Source organism: Erpetoichthys calabaricus, chromosome 1, assembly GCF_900747795.2.
Source record: "Erpetoichthys calabaricus chromosome 1, fErpCal1.3, whole genome shotgun sequence".
Classification (NCBI taxonomy): domain Eukaryota; kingdom Metazoa; phylum Chordata; class Cladistia; order Polypteriformes; family Polypteridae; genus Erpetoichthys; species Erpetoichthys calabaricus.
The window spans coordinates 125,632,137-125,658,090 of record NC_041394.2 but is presented as its reverse complement, the minus strand read 5'-3'; the positions used below and the strand labels follow the sequence as shown (position 1 = coordinate 125,658,090).

The window sequence follows — 25,954 nt, the reverse complement described above, 5'->3', positions numbered from 1 at the left end:
GAGTTCATGATGACTAAGGGCTGGTTTATACTTCACGCTCAAAACACTTACACACACGCATCATGGCTGCCACGCGTTCCCAGTGTTCATTTGAAGCTTCCTCTGAGCACGTCCTCTGAAGAGTTGTGGTACCAGCAAAACATCGTGGGTTGGGGTGCAGTGTGATCAAGTTGGAATGTGACGTCAGAGTCTCTGTTTACTATCTACATATGACAGAAAACTGCTTTGTGGATCGTACAGGATCGATGTGGGTGCTTCAATGTTTTATGAATGGTTCAATGTGGTGAAGCAAAATGCTGACATATAAATGCATTCGTGGTGCTTTTATATTCAAGCGTTGCATATTCCCCAACGTAATGACACTATACATTTTAAAAGTCTCACATACCATATTCTGTGCTGTCTTTTTATCTTTTTTTGCACCTTCTCTACATAATTAGAATGTATGGCAGCGTTTTTCAGCGACAGGGCAAATTGAAAAGGTCTATTTTGTGATTAAAGTGGAAATTTTGGCTTTAATCTTGAAATGCCCATTTTAATCTCATAGTTTATTTTGTCATTAAAGCTGAATGTCGTAAACATCATTTTAAAACCGACCCAATTGTTAATCACTGTTTCTGAGGCTTTCTCCTGAAATGACACTATCACTACACAGAACACATAAAATTTATGATATTCCCACTCTCTGCAAATTTAGAATCCTTGGATTTATACTTGATAACACTTTCATGATGAAATGCATTAAAGTATGTATATTACATTTTATAGATAAGTGGTTAACTTCATTTAAATAAAGAATACTGTTAATAATTACACATGTGGGGGCTGCACTTGGTGTTCCCTGTCTGGAGTTTGCATGTCTTCCTGTGGGGTTTCCACAGTGTGCTCCATTTTCCTTAAAAGACATGAAGGTTTGGGAATTTGGTGATGCTAATATGACACTAGTGTATATGAATGCTTGTGTTCACCTTGTAATGAGCTGATGCCTCGTCCAGGGATTATTTCTGTCTCGCACCCAATGCTTGCTGGAATGGGCACATCACTGGATTGATAGATGTAATCATTAAACATCCTTTGCAGAGATATTGTGGCAAGGTGTCCTCAGAATTTAATGGATGTTTCAGGTAATTCACAACACAGCAAAGCTGAAAATTTTTTTGCTGTGATGATATCTCACACTGCCACCTGGTGGAATCTTCCAGATTTACGTAAAGTATGTGCACAAGCATAAACAGTACAACGCATTGCGTTATTTGAAGTATTAACCTGGACTAAGGCATCCCCTTTGTCCGCTGGTTGAATGATGATCTCTGTATTTTCTCTTAGTGAATGTATGGCTCTCACTTTGTGAATAATGATGTTTTGCATCCGATTTTGTTGTCTGTTTAGAATCCCCATTTTGACTGTCTGTTGGAAGAAATCTATTTAATTGTCCAGAGTGGAGTTTCTGCCAGGTTCTGGTATACATATAGATTTATTAGTGGGGTTATTATAGCAGCTTGTTGTTGGTTTCTGTGTGTTGCTGTTTTCTTTCTTGTGGAAAAATTCTTTAAGTCTTAATTTTCTGAAGAATTCTCCCATACCACTGCAGAGTCTTCTTTTTTTGGCTTTGCAGGGCAGAATGAATTTCTGGTTCATTTGCTGTGTATGTGCAAAGATGAACAATACAGATCTGTTGCTCTTTGTTTTTTGCTCTTAAGTGTCCAGCTTTCTCTTGCAGTCTATGCAGCTTTTTTCTTTTTGTTGACAATAAGGAGTACAGTATTCGGAGTCTTTTGTAATATAGATGTAGCTCCTTTACCATATCCTGCATGTCATTTCCAAAGAGCAGAATGACGTCTTGGATCTCCTCCTGTGTGTTCTTTTTAATGTTGTAGAAAATTTTGATTAGGTGGTTTCTTAGCCTTGCGGATGTCCTCGTACAGAGTTGCTCTGCAAACCGAGTATTGTAAGTGTTTACGGTTACATCCCTTGCCAAGTTGCCATTCGAGATAAGATTTTCTTTTTTGCATTTCATTAAGAAGAAGATGTCACTGTCCAGGTGTGCCAGTTTCTTCAACCAGGTCTTCATTTCCATGTAGTAGCGGTACATTTAAGTGTCTTGGTACACCACCCTGCTACTAAAGATGTACAAGTTAGCCGTTATGGATGCAATGAGAAGTGAAGCAAAAGGCGTCATTTTGTTTCAGTTCCCATTACATCCATAATTGCTAACATGGTACACCATCCTACTACTACAGTAGTAGAAGTTACATTAGTAAATCTTCAAAATTTAGCCAGATATCATTGTAACTAAGGCCTTTTTTAACTCAATTTTCTGTGCTGTACCAGTACTGACTGATGAGTATGTATTAAGTATATAACAATAAGTGTTATTCTACATATTTTAGTCTTTAATGGCAGCATTACTGGTGGTGCATGATACTGACAGTGTTAACAAAGAATTGATGATTGTCTATTAGTACCCTATGACGATACATGAGCTGCATCAGGTAGCAAGACCATGATAGGTAGCAATCCTAGAATACGAGCTGGAAAATTCCTTTACCTTTGAGTTGTGTCAAAATAATATCAATTTATAGATGACATAATATACTAGTAAAACTTGTATACCATAAATGATCTAATCTATTTCTAAATGTGCTTAATCAGTAAATGACAAATTTAAAACTTCACTACTCTTCCAGGAGTATCTGTTAAAAGAAAATACTCCATCATTGTAGGTTCCTAATTATGAATTTGAAAACTTCACTCTTAGGACAAGTTCCACTGAAACAGACATAGGTATATTGTGGGACTTGGAACTGTGCTTGTCATTAAAGACAATGAAACACTAAACCTAACAACCCTGTGAAATAATCAGAGTATCAATAACCTTAACCTCTGAAAGAAGAGATTGTAGATGTCAAGAGAATTTTTAAGGATAGTGACTGATTGAGATTGAAACCAGTCAAATGCACACTTTCGTGTGGAGATTATGTTTGGATAAAATAGATTGCTATGAACTGTATTTTTAGCTTGTAGATAAAAAATGGAAACAAATAGTATTGAAGGGACAAACTGAAAACCTTTCACATTAATTTGAATTCATCAGTATATATGGAAATACTCATAAAAATATTAGTAGTCAGCAAAATTCCAAGATGCATTTCCTCAACATTTCTATCTATACTGCAGTACCTATTCCATCACATCTTTAGATACCTACGGTCTTCTCATGTAATAATAATAATAATAATAATACATTTTATTTACATAGTCGTTTTGCATGCTCAAGGTGGTTAAAATACTCTGAAGAAACTGTTTAATATGAAGGAGCTTATCACAAGAGTATTTTGTCAATACTTATCTGACAGTAGTAGAGAAGCATCGCAGCACAGCGGATAAAGTGAGATGGGCAGGGTGGGGTGTCACAGAGGAGCGATGACAGAAAAGCAGCAAAAAAAAAAAATCCTGAGGAAGCATGGTAGGAGATATTACAAGATGCACATGAAAAGTAGCTACCAGAATTCAGAGGATCCAACATAAAACCACATACATATAACGCTGGGTATTATAGGCATGATCCTCCCCGAGCTGCAAGCCAGGTGCCTGTAAACAACAGATCACTTCTCGGAGCAATCTAGCATATCCATTATAATGAGACAGAACATCCCCAGCTCCTATTAGGTGTGATCTTAAAATTACAAAACAGACTGTAGTCCTAAAATGCAGTACCAGAGTGTGATATTACTTGTTGTAAAATATTCCCTTGTAACTGAGCTGAATTTGCAATGCATTGACATGCTACTCTACTGTACTTCATCTGCTTGAGGATTTACCATTATGTTCTAGTTTGTTATCTCTGGAAGATAACAATATATTTTGATGAGTAAAGTGCCACAATCAGTAAGTAGGCAAAGGGTTTTTGTGAGTCATGAGTTTAAAAGGTACAACAATATACAGTAATTGAACCTCAGTGTGCCAGTCATGAACAGCAGGAACTTCAATAACCTTGGTCCCTTCAAAATGATGCTTGAACATCATCAGTCTTTGGTTAAACATTTAATTACAAGTGTAATTTACACTGTGATTTAGAATATACATCATTTTCCACCACAAATACATTCAAAAACTACTGCTTCATATATTTAATTATATAATGTTAAATCTTAAGAAAGAATAAAAAGATTTTGTGAATTACTTGGAATACTTTGCAGTTATAGAGTTTACATTCTGTAAAATTAAGCGTGCAAGGACATTAAACCAGATTGCTTTATTTGTAGGACTTGGTTTCATCCCTAGGCTTCTTTAACATTGTGTTAATTTTTAAAATTTAAAAAGCATTTTTTTTCTTTAAAAAATAAAACACAGCTCCAGCAATATAGAGGAAATTAAAATTTTGGCACTGATCCCCGGATGTCTTGATAGCTGACTCTGTATGTCTGCATGATAAATTAAAGTGGAAGTGTGCCAGCATGCATCATCCAGAAGAGAAAAGATAACATTTATATTTTTCAATGTGGAATTAACATTTGCAACTTTTTTCACCAGAAAGGTGTATTAGCCTAATATAGTTAAATACTCAATCACATTTTTAATTCTAACTATGTATTTGTAAACCACACAGACACATACTATATATAGTCACCAAAAAAGGAAGAAACAACAATATGATTTTAGTGAATGGGCATTTGTGAACCTCCTTCTGGGATTCTGTAGTAGTGATGTTGAACCAATTGTCCAAAATCAGTTATGTACACTATATATATTTGAGGATAATGCATATACTGTAAATGTAGAAAAATTCAGTTTACTCCTGTTTTTAAAAAATATAGATACATCAATTTCCTGCAAAGCAGCTGAAGAGTGATTCAATTTTATGTTACTGTGGGCCAAAAGAAAAAACACATAGTATGTGATAAATGTGATTGAAAAATTAACATTTAAACCTCTGGTGCACATGGTTTCAAAGTACAGCACACATTACGTCAATAGTATACTTGGTTATATGGAGGCTTGTTTCATAAAAGTTAAACTCATTTCTCTCCCCTACAGCAACCTTTATATTTTGCATGCAAGCTTGTTATATATAGATAAAACATGTAGTGTCCTTAAGGTTAGCTTTATTCCATTGATGAAGAGGGACAGAAGGTTCAGATGTATTGAGATTTAGAAAAACCTTTCTGGTTGATTTACAAAGAGCAACATCAAGGGTAAAAAAGATGGCTTAAGATTTTTAAAGTTACATTGTACATATTCAGCTCTTAATAATATATATGCCCTTTTAAAAATCCATCCATCCATTATCTAACCCGCTATATCCTATAACTACAGGGTCATGGGGGTCTGCTGGAGCCAATCCCAGCCAACACAGGGCGCAAGGCCGGAAACAAACCCCGGGCAGGGCGCCAGCCCATCGCAGGGCACACACACACACACACACGCACACCAACCACACACTAGGGGCAATTTAGGGTCGCCAATGCACCTAACCTGCATGTCTTTGGACTGTGGGAGCCTTTTAAAAATGATTATGTTAAAACTGACTTTGAAAGATTTAAAGATAATTTTAAAAATACATACTTTTGAAATTTGAGAAAACATATTTTGCTAAAATTAAAAAAAATAAACATTTTGTTGTTTGTATTTTGAAAGCAATGAAGATTTTCTACCTTTATACCCTTTACAGTGGTTGCCCTTTTCAGAGTCGTTTGCACTTGTATTAGTCAGCCCTGTTTATCATTAAATGCTGGTATTCAGACTCAATTAAGAAAGAAAACTCCACAGAAAAAGAAAGTTAAAAAATAACAAAACAAATTAAACATGTAAAGATACAGAAAAAATACAAATGTCGTAATTTCCTGCAAGTATAAATCTGACACTACTCTCTATTTCTAAATGCAAAATAAAATGAATAACTGGTCAGTTAATTAAACAATTAAATCAATTAAAGGTAACAATGACTGCCTTATTGAGAAACTGGCTGGAACATAAACCTGCAACCACAGGGCCCCCATGACTGAACTTGAGAACGAGTGTTCTAAACTAGGTGAAAGGACCTACTTGAAAATTTTGAACTGAACATTGTACTGTTCCATAGTTACAGTATTTATTCAGTAAACTGCTTCCCCTTTAAAATTTCATTCACTGCTAGGTGTTTGTCTCTCAACAAAAAGTACTCTGGCAGGCAACTCAGGGGGACAGAAGATAGCATTCAACTGAAACAAGAGGCTGCATGTTACAGTGTGCAGAGCTAACTAGTAATGAAGAGGTCACGCAAAAACAAGAACTAACAATGATTTTTCATTTTAGTTAGCATTTAAGAATAGTGTGGGTGCTGTTCTTCCAACAAAATGGACTGAATTTTCTGATTATTATATTTTGTATTCAGATCAAAATATGTAATTTCAGGTAGTTACTTTTTAACCATTTTTAAATATAGATATTTTAAAATGTTGTCTGCCAAAGGCTTATGTTTGGGGCAAGTCTGTTCTGGCAGCTGTAGGCGCAAGGAAGAGAAGAATGGTGCCAGGCCATTACAGGGTCCACATTCACACTCATATAGGTATTATTTGGAATCATCAGTCAAACTAACCAGCACAACTCTGGAATTTGAGAAAGAAAATTGGAACACCTGTAGGACAACTCACACAGTTAAAAGGAGAACTTGTCATCTACAGAAGGGTAACAACTGAATTTGGGGCCAGAGCCAAGGACTTTGTATCACTGAGATGTTAGACATTGCTATATTGACTTAGAAGCCATCATACAGAATGTTGAATTCAATGAACTATCTAAAAAGATAAAATAAATAAATGAAAAGGAAAAAATTAAAACATTTTAATAATAATATCTGTGTAATGAACTTGAAAATGTGCAGTACTGTTAAACAGATTCATGCTTTGTGTTTAATTTAAGAACATATTATGTTTGAAATAAATACTGAATAAATACTACATTGTGCAGATTTTCTCATGCTTAATATTAGCAGCTATTTACTATCATTTTTTCCAGTGATAAAATTACAGACACTCACTTTGAAAATACTATGTGATTAAAATGTGTGAAATGCATCATATAAAAGTAGCATGTGGAAACATAATCATTATATCCCTGTGATTCTTCTTTGTCATTCTATAACCAAAACAAATAACATGGTATGGAAGTGAACAGCAGTTTATGTTACAGAACAAATATTTATTTAATTCTTGTCATGTCTTTTCTCTTTCTTCTGAAGGGAAACATTTTATCAGATAAATATATTGACGACAGGTTTGGGAGCACTGTAAGATGAGCATCTCTGAAATTTTAACAGAATTTTCAAAAACGTACTTTCTGCATTTATTTTTTAAGCAACTATATTTCAGCAATGTTCTGTGTCTTTCAACATGTTATAATTATTTACCTTATCTGCTAGAGAGATTCACGTTTCTTACAAGATGTTTTTATGGAGCTCATATTTCTTGAGACAGGTCGGTTTAATTTGGTTTTCAATTATAGCAGATGTGGAGTTTTCCAAGCCTAGTTGTTTGATAGCTGGATCATTTTTCTTTCTTATATTTTTTATTTCATGCAGTTTGTTTTAGTGTTATAAAATATGCCCTCTGTTTTTATACAGTCTATTGGAAAACTGCCATATTTTTCAAAAATGTAAAGTAATTCCACCTTATGAAATGTAATATTGGTAAGGGTTATTGTTAAAAATACAAAGTATTCTTGATCTATTTCATATAGTGTATTTGTATATTCTTGTCTGGCAGAATTCAATAGTTTATTGTTTGGCTATATAATAAAATGTTTCAGCATAGATTTAATGTAGATTTAGTGCAGCAGAAAATGATTAAAGTAAGCCAAATCTGATTATGTAAATTAAGTGTTTAGTGTGCTTCAGTAATATCAGATTTTGGCAAATTGATCTAGTTTTATAGATTATAAAGTGGTAAAATTATATACAGCTTTTTTACGTTTTTGAAGCTTTAGCAGCAATCTTTTTATGATGATGGCGGGACATACTGTAGATCGGTATCCATCTGTTTTAAATCAGTACAAATTTAATTGCATTTTTAAAGGCTTTCAGAAATTTAATTCTGATTTATATATTTCAAACAACCAAAACACACTCAGTTTTAAATTCTTAATCTTTGGTACTACTTTCCTCTCAATAATAAAAATGATAATATTTTTACATGTAATATTGTAGTCTTTTTTAACATCATAACTGGTCTTTAAAATTTGAGTGTCAGGTTGCATTTAAGTTTGTTTGATGTCAGTCTGAGAGCAAGGTATTCTCAGGTTGTGATGCATTAATGTATGCGTTGATTATATTTGTGATATAATAAGTTATTAAATTATAATTTAGACAGATCAATCTCTAGGAATGGTGGACCAGCACACTATTGCTGTGATAGAAAAGTCACATTTTCCAGGAAAGGTTTCCTAAATGTATCCTTTTTCCTTTTCTATCTAGGTTTCTTGGTTAGTAAAGCTTCATTGCCTATGTCTCCATCTGATATTTTGACGAGCATTAAAAAATCCTGCAAAGGTGCTGTTCTAGCATCACACAATGGAACTACACATATGGTAAGATACTCCAGTCTTAATTGGTTATAGTTTAGTAGCTGAGCACTGTTAAGTATTTCCATTTGAGATAATCATTTTTAACAATTTACTAAAACCCATTTTGTCACCTGAAGGAGATGTGATATGAACATTTGAAAATTCAGATTTGTGAAGATGTCTTATGTACATGTTTATTTGTTTAAAGTCACAAAAACCAACTGATGAACCAGCATATGAGGTTGTATTACTAGAGGAGGAAACAATGTGCCAAAAACTTTTTATAGTCCATTTTTTCTGTCTGTAATTATTTGAGTCAAGAATTAAAAAAATACTGACATGACAAATTTACTCAGGATTAGGATCATGGATATGCTCTGGTAATTACATTTCCAGATGTCTTCTGGTAATACAAGGACTGTGTCTGTGAAATTTTTTTAGAGTACTTACAATGTTATTTTTTTATTTCTGAATTCATTTCATGAAATACTGTATTTATCATTCTATTTGATGCATATATATTTTATAAATTCATATCAGCTTTACTGTATGAAATTAAACATCACAATCTAACTGTTAATTAGTGTATTATTGAAAAACTTTTAATTTAATTATTAATTGCAAATTTAATAGAATATTAACAATATATATTTTACAATAAGCCAACAAAAAAGAATGAGCTTGATAGCATTTAGACATATGGCACAAACTATAGACATATTATTCTTGTTTACAATTTAAAAAGTATATGGACTTTTTAATTCTGTGAATATGTCATTAGAATTAAATTCTTCAAGCTCTTTAATTCTGAAAAATTTCCATTGATCTCTTCAGCCTATATTATGGCAACACATTAAAACTGATAGTGCTAAATTAACACTTGAAAGTGTATATGAAAAATGTTCCTATACAGTGTATGTATTTTAACTGTAAATTTATCAAAGTTTGTGAGAATTTTAACAGTGTCAGGTTTTCTGGGAGAAATATTGTGTAATTTACAATGATAAATTTAACTTATTATTCATTTAATATACTAATGGAAGTACCTTGTGTTCTCCTATTATGTGTGCTTGATGGGTTAAGGTAAGAAAGCAGATATTTACCTGTTTTTTAAATATTGATCCTTTTGTCATTGCTGCCTGAAATGTTAGCATTCCAGCTGTCAACAACACTTCCTCTCTGATGACTATTATTTTCTGTATTCTCATGAGTTGAGGATTTGTTCTGTTTATGTATGACTGGATTCCATCATTCTGATAGCTCCTTGCTGGATTGTAACCATGAATGTTATTTCTTGTATTTCCTGGTTTAGTGTGGGTTTATGAATATATGTTTAATACTCACATCAATAAACTGGATGGCTTGGTGAATATCTGAATCTGCAGTAAGGGGGCTGAGGAGAATAGGGTTCACAGACACTAATGTGAGTCTCTGTAGACAGGAGACATCACCAATGGCAGTATTCAATAATGTTACAAAGATTCAAAGCAGACTCATTTAATGTTGATTTAAAATTACTACAAATTACAATGCTGTATTGGAATCAAAGTCTAAAATCATGTGCCCTGTCATAAAATGGACTTGAAAAAATGTCTTCCATCAAGAAACAGTAAAAGTTACTAATGGCATTTTATTTTATTGATTTTATTTGAAGAAAATAACATACATACACTCAAGTCAAACTTAACAAACCAGAATTCAATCCCTTCCTGAAAGAGAAGAGAGCCAACAGCACAAGCAAATATTTAAAATTAACAAAAAAGGAGAATGTCCTTTTCCCTGATTTACTGTACATGCTTATTCTAAGATTTACCACATTTTAAGTAAGTTTTTAACAGATCCTCTAAGTGAGAATTTATTTTTTTCTAGTTTCAAATAGTGCAGAATATCAGTTACCCACTGACTTGTAACAGGTGGGCTGGGATTCTCCCAGATGAGCAAGATAAGTCTATGTACTAGTAGTGTGGTAAAGGCAATTGCAGTCAATTTGTCTATCTCCATTTTAAGCACATCTGGGAATACACTAAACACAACTGTTAATGGGTTTGGAGTTATTTTGACATGAAGGCTGTCTGATAAGCATTCAAAACTTTTGTCCAGAATGATTTTAATTTGGTGCATACCTTAAGCATGTAGCCTAGTGAGGATGGAGCTAGATTGCAACATTCACAGGTTGAATCATGCCCTGGATATATTTTGGGACAATTTTAAATAAGATAGATGTGAGTTTAAGTTGAATGACTGAATGCTTGTGCATCTGGAGCTGGAGTGTATTCTTCTATTCCACTCATTTTCTGAAATGTTAAGTGAATGATCCTTTTTCCATCATACCCTGGGATCTTTGAAAGAAAGAGACTTTAATATGTTTTATATATTATTGAGATGCTGTCTGAGCCTTCAAGACTGACCAGTATTACCTCTGGGATAGCAATGTGTAGAAGATGAAGAAAATTGGGCAGGCTCCTTTTGGTAAAGTTTTTGATTTCAGAGTAGTGGAAAAATCATGAGGGTGAGAATTTAAATTTGAAATGCAATTGTTTGTAAGATGCAGAGACATTATCTATATACAGTTCTCCAAGTGTTTTAATCCTAGACATTTTCCAATCATTAAATACTGAGTAGGTTTGAGAGGGTAGAAAAAAGTGACTATCATGTAGAGGTTCAACAGATAATAATAATCATAATAATACATTTTATTTCTATAGTAATAATATAATATAATAATAATAATAATAATAATAATAATAATAATAATAATAATACATTTTATTTATATAGCGTCCTTCCCATGCTCAAGATAAAAGATACTTTGTCTTAAAGTGCTTCCTGCATTGGTTCCATATTCTGAGTGATTGTTGCACAATTGGATTATTAGTATATTGATGATAATTTGTATTTACTGGGGCATATAAAGAAGTACAGCAAGATTTTATTTCTGTTGCAGACCAGGATTGTGTATATTCATCAATTTGTGTCAATATCCAGGTCTTTATACCTTATATATATGATGCCCAGTAAGAAAATTAAAAGTTAGGTAGTGTCATGCCTCCTTCAGTTTTATGCCCTTTGGATGTGAGGATGTTTCAAATTCCAAATAAAAGAGGATATAATGGAATCTAATTTCTTAAAGAACAATTTGTTAATGTATATGGGGATGCTCTGAAATAGAAAAAGAAGCTTGGGAAGGATGTTCATCTCGAAAGTACTGATTCTCCCAGCTAATGTGAGATGAAGGGTAGGCCACCTGTTCACATCTTGTTTAATTTTTTCCATGCAGATAGCAAAATTTTTATATTTACTTGCGATGTTTACCCCTAGGTATTTGAAGTGATCTGCTAAAATAAATGGGAAGGTGTCCAGCCTAATATTGTGTGCTAGTTCGCTATAGTTTGCTGGAAAAAGCACACTTTTATTCAAATTAATTTTGAGTCCAGATATCCTTTGAAATTCGGCTAGTGCATTGAGGTCAGCTGGTACAGAAGTTTGTGGGTCTGATATACTGTATACAGTACCATATCATTGACATAGAGTGATATTTTCTGTTCAAGTCCTTCTCTGGTAATCCCCTTTATCTCTGATACATTCGAAAGTGAATGGCCAGTGGCACAATGGTAATTGCAAAGAGCAATGGTGATATGGGGCATCCTTGTTGAATACCACACTTTAGTTTGAAGTCGTTTGAAATAATGTTGTTAATATACACTGAGGCTTCTGGGTTTATATAGTTTGAGCTATGCACATATTTTTGACCAAACCCAAATTTGTGCAATGTGGTGAATAGGTAGTTCCAGTCAACCATGTCAAATGCTTTTTCTTCGTCCAAAGATAATAAGATCTGTGGTGTGTTAGATTTTATGAGTGAGTATATTACATTAAACGAACGTCAAAGATTAGAAGCTAAGTGTCTTTAATAAATCCGGTTTGGTTTTGTGATTTTACAGAAGGAAGCACTTTCTCAATCCTTCTAGCTATAACTTTGGAGAGTATCTTACCATCAATATTCAGAAGTGAAATTGGTTGGCATCATAGTGCACATCTACTGTATATATATATAATTCACTAAGTCCATGGCAAGCAAGACGCACGCAAGACATGGCAAGCAAGACGCACGCAAGACAGAGCCACGCCTGCCAACTCACAGAGCTCCGCCCACCAACAATAATTCACTAAGCAGCCATGCGCACCGATGATTTCCGCACGTGTTCAGTCTCTCCCTGTGCATTCCCTGTGCAGCAAGCGAGTGAGAGCGAGCGACACACACAGGCGCGCGAGAGAGATACACACACACACAGGTGCGCGAGAGAGACACACACACACAGGTGCGTGAGAGAGACACACACATACAGGCGCGAGAGAGAGACACACACACACAGGCGCTCGAGAGAGAGACACACACACACAGGCGCGTGAGAGAGAGAGAGACACACACACACACAGAGGCGCGCGCGAGAGAGACACACACACACACACACACAGAGGCGCGCGAGAGAGAGAGAGACAGAGACAGAGAGAGAGAGACAGACACACACACACACACACACACACACACGAGAGAGAGGGGGCTGGATGCATAAGGCAGAGAAGGCAGTTAAAGAATGCACCGGGCTTGATTTTGTTTTCACTTCTGTTTACAGCGATCGGTTCGTAGCGTGCATTGTTGCAATGTTACTTTTCTTGGTGGATTATTACATTACGGATGTTTCAAATGTTCATTGTTTTCCCGGTGCTTAAAACTCATTAAAAAAATGTTTCTCAACTGTGACTCCAGAACAACTCAGTACACGAGCTATATTAAGCGTCACCAACGAAGACTCGATACACCTTAATGAACAAGTAGTGAAACTTATCCCTACCAACGAAGTAACTTTCACCAGCGTTGCCTCCATCGTCACAGATGATCCCGCAGAACAAGTTTCATTCTCCGAAGAATTTCTTAACAGTCTTACTCCCACTGGCATGCCTCCGCATAAACTCAAAATTAAAATAGGTTCAGTCGTCATGCTTCTCAGAAACCTCATGCCAGCAAGAAGTCTCTGTGATGGAACTAGACAGACTGTTACCAGCATTCACCGCAATGAACTAGAGTGTAAAACTATCGCAGCTCCTACCTCACAAACTGTCCTTATTCCCTGGATATCCCTGACCCCATCAGATTCAAATTTGCCTTTTACTTTTACACACAGACAATTTCCTGTTAGATTGGCCTTTGCAATGACAATTAATAAGGCACAGGGACAAACTTTCAAAACGATATGCCTGTATCTGCCAAAACCAGTGTTCAGTCACGGACAATTGTATGTTGCTCTCTCCAGAGTTCCATCCTTTCATTCACTCACAGTCGTATCCTCAAACCCACCCCATTTGGTCAACTGTGTCGTTCAGGAAGTGTTCACCCATCAATAAATAATTATGTGGCATATACTACGCCGCAGGTTAGCTAGTTGTAATAAATCATCATTTTCCTTTAGTGAGACAGTAACTAATCATTCGCAAAAAGTTTGAGATAGACTTTTGTTGTGTCTAGCTCCTAAAAATGTTGCTAATAATAGTGGAGCCAACTTATTTAAAATTTTTTGTAAAATTTCACTGAGTAGCCATCAGGGCCTGCTGCTTTCCCACACTAGAATGAGTGTATAGTGTCTTGTAATTCTGAGAGTGTTGAGTTCTCTGCACTAAGAGTATCTAGTAGTGGTATTTGCAAAGCATCAAAAACTCAATAGATGGTGCCTAATCTTCTTTAAACTGAGTAGAATATAAGGACTTCTAGTATTCTCCAAATGTGTGGGTTATATTTTATTGGTCAATAATTTTATCTCCATCTGTGTTGGTAATTTTTTATTATTGTGTTGTAAATTTCCTGCTTCTGGATTTGTTGACCTAAGATCTTATTAGCCTGTTCTCTGTGTTCATAGTAATGGTGTCACAGTTTAAAGATGAGCTGTTGTGTTTCTTTTCAAAAGTTTAAATTCTTATTTCAAAACCTATCCCCTGTTTTCTTTTTATATATTCTAAACATAATGACACAGTGTATTTCTGTTTTATCATGGCTTATCTATATTGCACTTAGTAATAATATTTAGATATACAGTAGCATTGGCTTTTTCAAAAATGTAAGGTTTTGCTTTGATAGGAATGCAGTTATTGTCAAACATACACATTATAATGAAATTCCTATCAGCACATTTCACCAACATGCACCATGTCCTAGTCTGGCGGCCCAAATCTTGGTCTGTTGGATATGCATAACATAACATCACTAAATAAAAGGTAGTAATAAGCAAAATGCCCAAGTTTCCTTTTGCAAATTCTCACTAAACTTTCTTCCACATATAATTACATCTGCAAAACTCACTAAATGGAGTGTTTTGGAGTTTTAAATAGTTTTTGGGGGGTTGAAAGAAAGGAGCATTGTCCCATTAGGGTTTGGCAACACCGTAAATCCTATTTGGACCTATATATTTCTCAGAAAAGGGTCTATGTGAAATAAATGAGGAAAAACTGTCTTTTGGAAATTCAACATGGGTCAACACAACCACTGACGAGACAATAAGGCGTTCCCTTATACAAATTATATACTAATTATTTGAGAAGAAAAGATGTACCTGCAGAGCTAACAGTCATAGTATGTGGTGTTAAATCCTTGTCATACGGTCAAGGCATTATTGTTGTTCCATTTATATAGTCAAATACAATAACAGACTTGTCAAATAATTGGTGACATGGTGATTCAGTGCAAAGCCGGACGGCTGAATGGATCCAATGCCGTGGGTTCAAATTTTGTGACAGGATTATGTTTGTGAAGAGTCTGCACAATTTTTCAATGTGTCAGTGGATTTTTCTCCTGGTACTCCACTTATATTCCTCAATCCAGATGTGTGTGTTATGTGGTGATTCTACATTCATCCTGTTTCATTTTATTTCATGAGTGTGTGTGAGTGTGTGTGTGTGAACATACTTCACTCAGGATGGGTTCCTGCCCTGTGCCCAGTGTTACCAAGATAGGCTTCCATGACTCTGAATTGGATTAAACAGGCTTGTCAAATTTATGTTGTGAAACATATTCATCTTACTACTTCTGTCTATGTTTATATAGTAATTACATAGTTAACTACTGCTTATCAACACAGTTGTCAATTCAAAATTTGCTGACTATAAAAATATATAAAACTTTATTTTATTTAGTACTTTTCACAGAGTATGCCTCATACAAGAGTCAGTGTAACAGTAAAAGGCATAGTGTTTTTCAGTAAGTGACTTCAGGAGTTTAGATTATGTAAGATAGTACTCACTTTGGATGGTGTATGATACCTGAAAGACTGTGCCTCTGCTTATCTAAGTAAGCTTCCATTCATTCATTTTTAAAATCAGCATTTAGCTAGTATTGAAAGGGTAAGGGGAAAATCCCCAAAGCATGATTGACAGAAAGCAAACATCCTTTTATAGTAAAGCATGACTTCATATGGTAATATAAGCACTTTTTACTGCTATGCCACACTCACACATAATTAATCACAAAAAAGAGATTTAGAATCACCAGTAAATCTAACCTTAATACCAATGTTCCCAGATAAAAACATGCATTTGCAGAGAGAATGTGAATAATCCCCACAGTAACCAGTCCAGGTTTTGAATTCAGTCTTTGGATGTATGAAAAAACAAAACTAATGATGGCACTACCATGATGTGACTTGAGAAATTATTGAGTTTTACTACTGTGAGTCTGAAGAAGACTGACCTCACTTGATGGGACATCTGATAGTCTTGTTCAAGATAAAATATTTGCAGTGAGTGAAACATACAGTAGTATAGACTGAGTACATAGTTAATACTCAGATGTTAAGGTTTCAAGCTGTTCTTCATGCTACATTAATTGAGCATCTGTTTTCTGGAATAGATTAATATGATTTATTTGATTTTCTGGCACATATTCATAGAAAATGCTCTAAAAATAAATTGTTGATGGTTGTTTAATATATTTTGATGAATATATATATATATATATGTATATATATATAATAACCTATATTGTAGTGTTTATTAACCAATTCTAACATAAAGTACACCTTATATTAGTTTTTGTTTTATAATAATATTAACAGGTTTTCTGATTAATAATTTTCATGCATTGTGTTTCATCTTGTCATTTTTTTTCTTCATCATTCATAATGGATAAATGCATTATACTGTAGATGGTATACAACAGGGGATAAGTCAGTCAGTCAGTCAGTCATTGTTCAACCCACTATATGAAATATTTAAATTCTTGTCAATAAAAATGAATGAATATAGTAATTTAACTATACCCCTTGATTTTATCTGAAACACTATCATTATATATTATATACCCCTCCTTTAACCGCCACCTTATCGTGGTTGAGGGGTTTGCATGTCCCAATGATCCTAGGAGCTCTGTTGTCCGGGGCTTTATGCCCCTGGTAGGGCCACCCAGGGCAAACTGGTCCTAGGTGAGGGATGAGACAAAGAGCGGTTAAACAAACCTCCTATGATGGAAAACAATTTTGGACGCCGTTTTCCCTTGTCCGGACGCGGGTCACTGGGGCCCAACTCTGGAGCCAGGCCTGGAGGTGGGGCTCGATGGCGAGCGCCTGGTGGCCGGGCCTGCACCCATGGGGCTCGGCCGGGCACAGCCCGAAGAGGCAACGTGGGTCCCCCTTCCCATGGGCTCGCCACCTATGGGAGGGGCCAAGGAGGTCGGGTGCAGTGTGAGTTGGGTGGTGGCCGAAGGCGGGGACCTTGGCGGTCCGATCCTCGGCTACAGAAGCTGGCTCTTGGGACGTGGAATGTCACCTCTCTGAAGGGGAAGGAGCCTGAGCTAGTGCGCGAAGTTCAGAGGTTCCGGTTAGATATAGTCGGACTCACCTCGACGCACAGCTTGGACTCTGGAACCAATCTCCTTGAGAGGGTCTGGACTCTCTACCACTCTGGAGTTGCCCCCGGTGAGAGATGCCGAGCGGGTGTGGGTATACTTATTGCCCCCTGACTTGGAGCCTGTACATTGGGGTTTACCCCGGTGGACGAGAGGGTAGCCTCCCTTCGCCTTCGGGTTGGGGGACGGGTCCTAACTGTTGTTTGTGCGTATGCACCGAACAGCAGTTCGGAGTACCCACCCTTTTTGGAGTCCCTGGAGGGGGTGCTAGAGGGCATACCTTCTGGGGACTCCCTCGTTCTGCTGGGAGACTTCAATGCTCACGTGGGCAATGACAGTGAGACCTGGAAGGGCGTGATTGGGAGGAATGGCCCCCCCGATCTGAACCCGAGCGGTGTTTTGTTATTGGACTTCTGTGCTCGTCACGGATTGTCCATAACGAACACCATGTTCAAGCATAGGGGTGTTCATATGTGCACTTGGCACCAGGACACCCTAGGCCTCAGTTCGATGATCGACTTTGTGGTCGTGTTGTTGGACTTGCGGCCACATGTCTTGGACACTCGGGTGAAGAGAGGGGCGGAGCTGTCAACTGATCACCACCTGGTGGTGAGTTGACTTCGATGGTGGGGGAGGATGCCGGTCAGGCGTGGTAGGCCCAAACGTGTTGTGAGGGTTTGCTGGGAACGTCTGGCAGAGCCTCCTGTCAGAAGTAGCTTCAACTCCCACCTCCGGCAGAACTTCGACCACATCCCGAGGGAGGTGGGGGACATTGAGTCCGAATGGGCCATGTTCCGTGCCTCTATTGTTGAGGCAGCTGACCGGAGCTGTGGCCGTAAGGTGGTCGGTGCCTGTCGTGGCGGCAATCCCCAAACCCGTTGGTGGACACCGGCGGTGAAGGATGCCGTCAAGCTGAAGAAGGAGTCCTACCGGTCCCTTTTGTCCTGTGGGACCCTGGAGGCAGCTGATAGGTACCGGCAGGCCAAGCGGAATGCGGCTTTGGTGGTTGCTGAGGCAAAAACTCAGGCGTGGGAGGAGTTTGGGGAGGCCATGGAGAGCGACTTTCGGACGGCTTTGAGGAGATTCTGGTCCACCATCCGGCGTCTCAGGAAGGGGAAGCAGTGCAGTGTCAACACTGTATATGGTGGGGATGGTGCGCTGCTGACCTCGACTCGGGACGTTGTGGGTCGGTGGGGGGAGTACTTCGAAGACCTACTCAATCCCATTAACATGCCTTCCAATGAGGAAGCAGAGCCTGGGGACTCAGAGGTGGGCTCCCCCATCTCTGGGACTGAGGTCACCGAGGTGGTCAAAAAACTCCTTCGTGGCAGGGCCCCGGGGGTGGATGAGATACGCCCGGAGTTCCTCAAGGCTCTGGATGTTGTAGGACTGTCTTGGTTGACACGCCTCTGCAACATCGCATAGACATCAGGGACAGTCCCTCTGGATTCATGAAATGAATAAATACTCTGCTTCTCTGTTTCTGCTTTTCAGTTTGGAGTATTTAATGTTGAGATATCGTTTAACACTGTCATTTAGTGGTTATACTATATGACAGAATAATATATTGATATATGTTAATTTTGTGTGATTTTAATGGCATTATTTAGCAGCTATTTTATCATCACTGGGGCTGGTATTCTAATACAATGTGAAATACTCTGTCTCACCTTCACTCTTCTTTGTACGGTTTACCGGAGGCTGACCGGGGTGGTGGTCCCCCTCTTTAAGAATGGGGATCGGAGGGTGTGTTCCAACTACAGAGGGATCACACTCCTCAGCCTCCCTGGAAAAGTCTATTCAGGGGGTCCTGGAGAGGAGGGTCCGTCGGATAGTCGAGCCTCGGATTCAGGAGGAACAGTGTGGTTTTCGTCCTGGTCGCGGAACAGTGGACCAGCTCTATACCCTTAGCAGGGTCCTGGAGGGTGCATGGGAGTTTGCCCAACCAGTCTACATGTGTTTTGTGGACTTGGAAAAGGCATTCGACCGTGTCCTCGGGGAATCCTGTGGGGGGTACTCCGGGAGTATGGGGTACCGGACCCCCTGATAAGAGCTGTTCGGTCCCTGTACGATCATTGCCAAAGCCTGGTCCGCATTGCCGGCACCATGGTCCTCAGCCGGAAAAGGGTGGAGTGCCCTCTCAGGGTTGGTAGCGAGGTCCTGCCCCAAGTGGAGGAGTTCAAGTATCTCGGGGTCTTGTTCACAAGTGAGGGAAGAATGGAGCGTGAGATCGACAGGCGGATCGGTGCGGCATCCGCAGTAATGCGGGCGTTGCATTGGTCTGTCGTGGTGAAAAAGGAGCTGAGCCGCAAGGCGAAGCTCTCAGTTTACGAGTCGATCTATGTTCCTACCCTCACCTATGGTCATGAGCTATGGGTAGTGACCGAAAGAACGAGATCGCGAATACAAGCGGCTGAAATGAGTTTCCTCCGCAGGGTGTCTGGGCTCTCCCTTAAAGATAGGGGTGAGAAGCTCAGTCATCCGGGAGGGGCTCAGAGTAGAGCCGCTGCTCCTCCGCATCGAGAGGAGTCAAATGAGGTGGCTCGGGCATCTGATCAGGATGCCTCCTGGACGCCTCCCTGGTGAGGTGTTCCGGGCACGTCTAACCGGGAGGAGGCCCCGGGGAAGACCCAGGACACGTTGGAGGGACTATGTCTCTCGACTGGCCTGGGAACACCTTGGGATTCTCCCGGAAGAGCTAGAAGAAGTGGCTGGAGAGAGGGAAGTCTGGGCATCTCTGCTCAAGCTGCTGCCCCCGCAACCCGACCTCGGATAAGCGGGAGACAATGGATGGATGGATACATGTCTTACATAATGATGGAGAAAAACAGTGTGGCTACCTGATCTGCATTCCCCACAGATTTACACTACACACAGTACACTATTTCTATTTTATTTATGTTTTTTTCTATTCAACTTAATTTTACAACCTATTGGGCAAGTTAATTATTGCAAATTATTAGTTTCTGCTGCACCTTAAACAAATGTGTTTTGTAATACTGTTTCTTGATTTTTATGGTAAAAAGTAAGAAAACAAGCTTTGCCAATAAATAATTACAGCTAAAAGCACATTCACTCCCAATATCAAGAAAAAAACATAGAAAGTGTCACAGGTTGTGAAAATTATATGTAAAACTGACTCAGAGCTTGCAAAGAGTATAATATACAGTCATCTACCATAAACAAATATAAAGTCATATCCATTATGTTGGTAAAATGTTTGGAGGTAATTGCATAAATGTTAGTAGCAGCTTAAAACATTGTAAAAATGATTATAGCAACAAATGCAGGTTTATCAAACATGCTTTAGATTTCCTGTTTACTGCAATTATTTTCATTGTGAAAAAAATATTAAGTTAGTAGTAGTAAGTATAGCCTCTTAATTCAGGTGCTATATATGAATTGGAACTATCAATTCATAATGATAAGACATACTGGCAATATAATGAAGTAGCCTGAAGTAACTGTCATTGTAAGGAGCATTACACAGTGCAGAAAAAAAATTAAAGGGTGTATGAAAATATCATCCATGTAGTACTTCTGTTGAATAAACACATGCTATTGTGCTATTAGCCTGACTTAAGTTACACCAAGTTCCTAGTGGTAATGTACTGTAAAAGCTGTAAAAATAACCACTTTTCATGCAGGTACATTAATTTGCAGAGAGATGTCCATGACAGAAGAAACAAAACAGTTAAGTATTTAGACAACAAGAGTTACTATCAGAATTGTTTGTGGGAAAGTCAATTATCTGTTTCCACATATAGACAGTCCCAAGTACAACAGCTGGGCATTTATTCTTTCATTGTTTTCATTTAAAATAACTCTTAGATTTTCTTTTTCATATAATAAAGCCAAAATTATTTTGGCTTATTTTATTTGTATTCAGTATTGTGCACTAAGGGCAACAGAGCATAAGTTGCTTCTCCACATTAAGGCAAATATGGCACTGCTTCCCTTCCCTCAGCAGATGGTGTTGTTGTGTAAAAGTTAAATAAGTAGTAGAATCGCCTTTATAGATAACTCAACTTAGTCTCCATATTGTTAGATTGTTGAAAATTTCCATAATATGATTAATGCAATACCTTACCTATAAAAATATTTTTTTAGGATTTTCTTTTTGCTTGGTATCAGTAGCATGTTTTCGATTAGTTTGGTAGGGCCTTTGACCCTGTAGTGTCCTTAAGCAGACATTTACTCAGGAGTGTTAATGTTCATCCTGAACTTTTCAGTTCTGTCTTGGGGCTTAAAGACTATAGCCGTTAAATGCAAACCATTGATTGTTTTTTGGGACACAATACAATTTAACACTTTGCTCATTGAACAAAAATCATGAAATGAATAAATACTCTGCTTCTCTGTTTCTGCTTTTCAGTTTGGAGTATTTAATGTTGAGATATCGTTTAACACTGTCATTTAGTGGTTATACTATATGACAGAATAATATATTGATATATGTTAATTTTGTGTGATTTTAATGGCATTATTTAGCAGCTATTTTATCATCACTGGGGCTGGTATTCTAATACAATGTGAAATACTCTGTCTCACCTTCACTCTTTTATGTACGGTTTACCGGAGGCTGTCTCTTTCTTTGGTTGCCCTTCGACATAGCTTCTCTTGTTCTGATATTCCACATCTCCATCCATGCTTCTTCAAGAAACTGGCAAACAATGGCTCACTGATTGTAAATATACTACTACATTTTGTTTCATTCCTGATATCATTTTCTTATTCAGATACAGTAAATATTAGTATGTCTGACTCCCCCCTTTGCTCTTACTCTTTGTTAAAATATGAATAATATTTGTATGAATAAATATTTACATATAACATTTAGAAGGTATTGTATATTCAAGAACGGACTGTCCTGTACGTTATTTTCTGCTACACTACTTGGTAATTTGTTTCATGAATACATACCTAAAAAATGTGAGCAAACTTTTATATGTGGCGCTGTTTATTTGTTGAAGAATGGATTTTAAGGAATGATCGTAGGACCTGTTAGTTTATCTTACTTAAAATGTTTATGACCTTAGCACTTGGAATACAAGGACCAATATATTTAGCCTGTATCTAAGAAATTCTCTATGTTTACATGTATTGTTATCTGGCAGTAACACTCTAGGTTTCTTGGAGAAGTATGCCAACTGTTATGGACCCACATAATGCTACAATTCATTACTATGGAATAATAGCTACTGCTCTAAGGTTACATGTGACTCAGATGTATCTAGTGAGTGTTTATGGTAGATCATAACCTGAGAAATGGAGAGATTTTTGTAGTATTATTACAATCTGAATTAAATTTTTGCGAATAACTTCAAATGCCTCTCTAATGATTACACTAGTAATCTTCAAAAGTGAAACTGCCTAATATGAGCAGATTGATGTTGTCAGGGATCATGGGGAAACAGAATTTTACAATTGCTGCAGTAAGGCAAAATATGTTGGTGAAAAATAGGTGAACTACGCCAACTGTTACTAGCAAAACACCTGCATAGTTATCTATATAAATAAAAATGTAAATGTTCGTTTGTTCAAAACCTTAAATCTCCGAAAGTTCTTCACCGATTGCTTTGAAATTTTGACACAATGTTGCATTCGAATACGCGCGTGTTTTTATATACCTATATTATATAGATGTCACACCTGTGACAGGTAAAAACATGCTTTTTTTGAAAACAGCGCCATCTGTTGGACGTAAAAGCAACACACGCTATACTAAATATTTTACGATTCCATTTCAATGTTTCCGATTTACGATCCATTTATAATTTCCAGTCCTGCGGTGACCCTGTGTTCGGATTCAGCGGGTTGGAAAATGGATGGATGGATGGATGGATGGATTATAATTTCCAAATTTCCAATTTTATGATTCCATTTCAATGTTTACGATTACATTGTTAAGCACACATAAACGTGGAATACTGTAACTCCGTTAAATTGATCAAATACATTTGTAAGTACGTGAATAAAGGCAGCAACATGGCAGTTTTTGGCGTGCAACCAGAAAGAAGTGATAGGAATGCGGTCATACATATCGATGAAATCGCACAGTATTAGGCTGGAAGATACATAAGCAGCAATGAAACTGTATGGCGAATTCTTTAATTTCCCATACATGAACGAAGTCCAGCTGTTGTTCACTTAGCAGTACATCTAGAAAATGAACAACGCGTTTATTTCACAGCTGCATATGTGCAACAAATAGCCCTGAATCCACCGGCTACAACGTTAACTGCTTTCTTCATGTTATGTCAAAATGACACGTTTGCGAAAACACTGCTGTATTCGGAAGTGCCTACATATTACACATGGAATGCGAGTAGAAAATCATTTGAACGACACAAACAAGGAGAGCGAGTCGATGGACAACCTGCCATATTCAAAGAAACTATGATAGGCAGACTGTACACCATGCATCCCAATCAAGATGAATGCTTCTTTCTTTGCATGCTGTTGGTAAATGTGCCCGGTCCAATGTCTTTTCAGCAATTGAGAATTGTCAACAGCGTTACACATGCCTCTTTCCGCAGTACATGTCAAGCTCTGAATTTATTGGAGAACGACCGACACTGGGATGTATACATTAATGACGCGTGCAACACGTCACATCCAAATCAAATTCGTGCATTGTTTGCAATCATATTGACCGCCTGCTCTCCTTCATCTCCAACACAGTTATGGGAGAAATATAAATCGCACATGGCTGAAGATATTTTCCGTCGAATACGCAAGTAAAATTCAAATATAAACATTTTTTTCACAGCAGAAATCTACAACTAAGCGTTGATAATGATTGAAGGTTTGTGCTTAGAAATCGCGAACAAAGTTCTCAGTCAATTGGGAATGCCATCACCGAATCGATCTGCTGCTGCTTCGTTCAATGTAGAATTGCGTAGTGAACAAAATTACAACACGGGTGATCTTTTGTCGTATGTGCAATCAAATATTCCTAGGCTAATGCTTCAACAAAAAGGCATTTACGATCAAATAATACAAACTGTCAATAACGGAGTTGGAGAAATCTGGAAACTGGGAACGGAAAGGTGCTGGTTGATCTGACCTCAGGACGAATTTCATTGCCTCATAGCTTCTGCAATTTAGTGACGTCAAAAGAAGAATTGGTTGAAAAAGTATTTCCCAATATTCAAACTAATTATAAGAATCACGATTGGCTGAGTGAATGAGCTATTCTTGCAGCCAAAAACAAAGACGTCTACGAACTTAACAATATTATTCAGTCTAACATTCTGCACAGACAATGGAACAACAAAAAATATTGTATACCCACAAGCATTGTGAAATTAAACATATTAGAAACATGTGCTTTCTCTTTTCTTTCTTTTCCATTTTACCAGACTGAGCCACAGCAACGCGTGGCCGGGTACAGCTAGTATTTAATAAAAAAACAAGATTTGCTTGTTCATTTGTTTGTATTTGTACTTAGTGTTAATGGAAAATGAAATATGAGTTCCATAGAAGAAGAGAACAGATTAGGCAGAAGTGTAACTCTGTTCAAACCGCATTCTCTTGGATTGTGCATAGTGAAAGTCAGACTTTTCTTCTAAGCTGTGCAACTGTAACAACAACAACATTTATTTATATAGCACATTTTCATACAAATAATGTATCTCAAAGTGCTTTACTTGATGAAGAAAGAGAAAAAAGACAAAATAAATAATTAAAATTAGGGAACACTAATTAACATAGAATAAAAGTAAGGTCAGATGGCCAGGGAGGACAGAAAAAACAACAAAAAAAAACTCCGAGTTAAGATTCCAGCAGCAGCATTCTGCACTAGTTGCAATCGATTGATGTCTTTTTTGGGTAGACCTGAGAGGAGTGCATTACAGTAATCTATTCGACTGAAAAAAAAAAGCGCGAACTAATTTTTCAGCATCTTGCAGTGTTATAAGAAGTCTAAATTTTGCTATATTTCTTAAGTGAGAAAATGCTGTCCTAGTAATCTGATTAATATGTGATTTAAAATTCAGGTCAGAGTCAACAGTTACCCCTAAATTCTTTACCTCCGTCTTGACTTTTAATCCTAATGCATCAAGTTTATTTATGAAAACCTCATTATATCCATTATTGCCAATCATTAAAATTTCTGTTTTCTCTTTATTTAGTTTGAGAAAATTACTACTCATCCATTCGGACACAAGTGAGACATTGTGTCAGTGAATCAAGAGTGTCGGGGTCGTCAGGTGCTATTGATAAATACAGCTGTGCGTCATCGGCATAGCTGTGGTAGCTCACGTTATGCCCAGAGATAATCTGACCTAACGGAAGCAGGTAAATCGAAAAGAGCAGCGGACCTAGGAGAGAGCCTTGTGGAACACCATATAGAATATCATGTGTCTTTGAAGTATAATTACCACAACTAACGAAGAATTGTCTACCTGCCAGGTAGGATTCAAATCAATTTAAGACACTGTCAGAGAGGCCCACCCATTAACTAAGGTGATTTCTAAGAATATTGTGATCAATGGTATCAAATGCGGCACTTAGATCTATGAGGAT

General features: G+C 37.4%; 1 protein-coding gene across 1 annotated transcript in view; it reads left to right on the top strand.

The window, feature by feature from the left end:
• LOC114655151 (scavenger receptor cysteine-rich type 1 protein M130-like) overlaps window positions 1-25,954 on the top strand; it is a 134,612-nt gene that overhangs the window by 5,568 nt on the left and 103,090 nt on the right. The window contains exon 2 of the mRNA XM_028806015.2: window positions 8,450-8,562. Within this exon, the coding sequence (XP_028661848.1) occupies window positions 8,450-8,562 (113 nt within the window). The remainder of the gene's footprint in view (window positions 1-8,449; window positions 8,563-25,954) is intronic.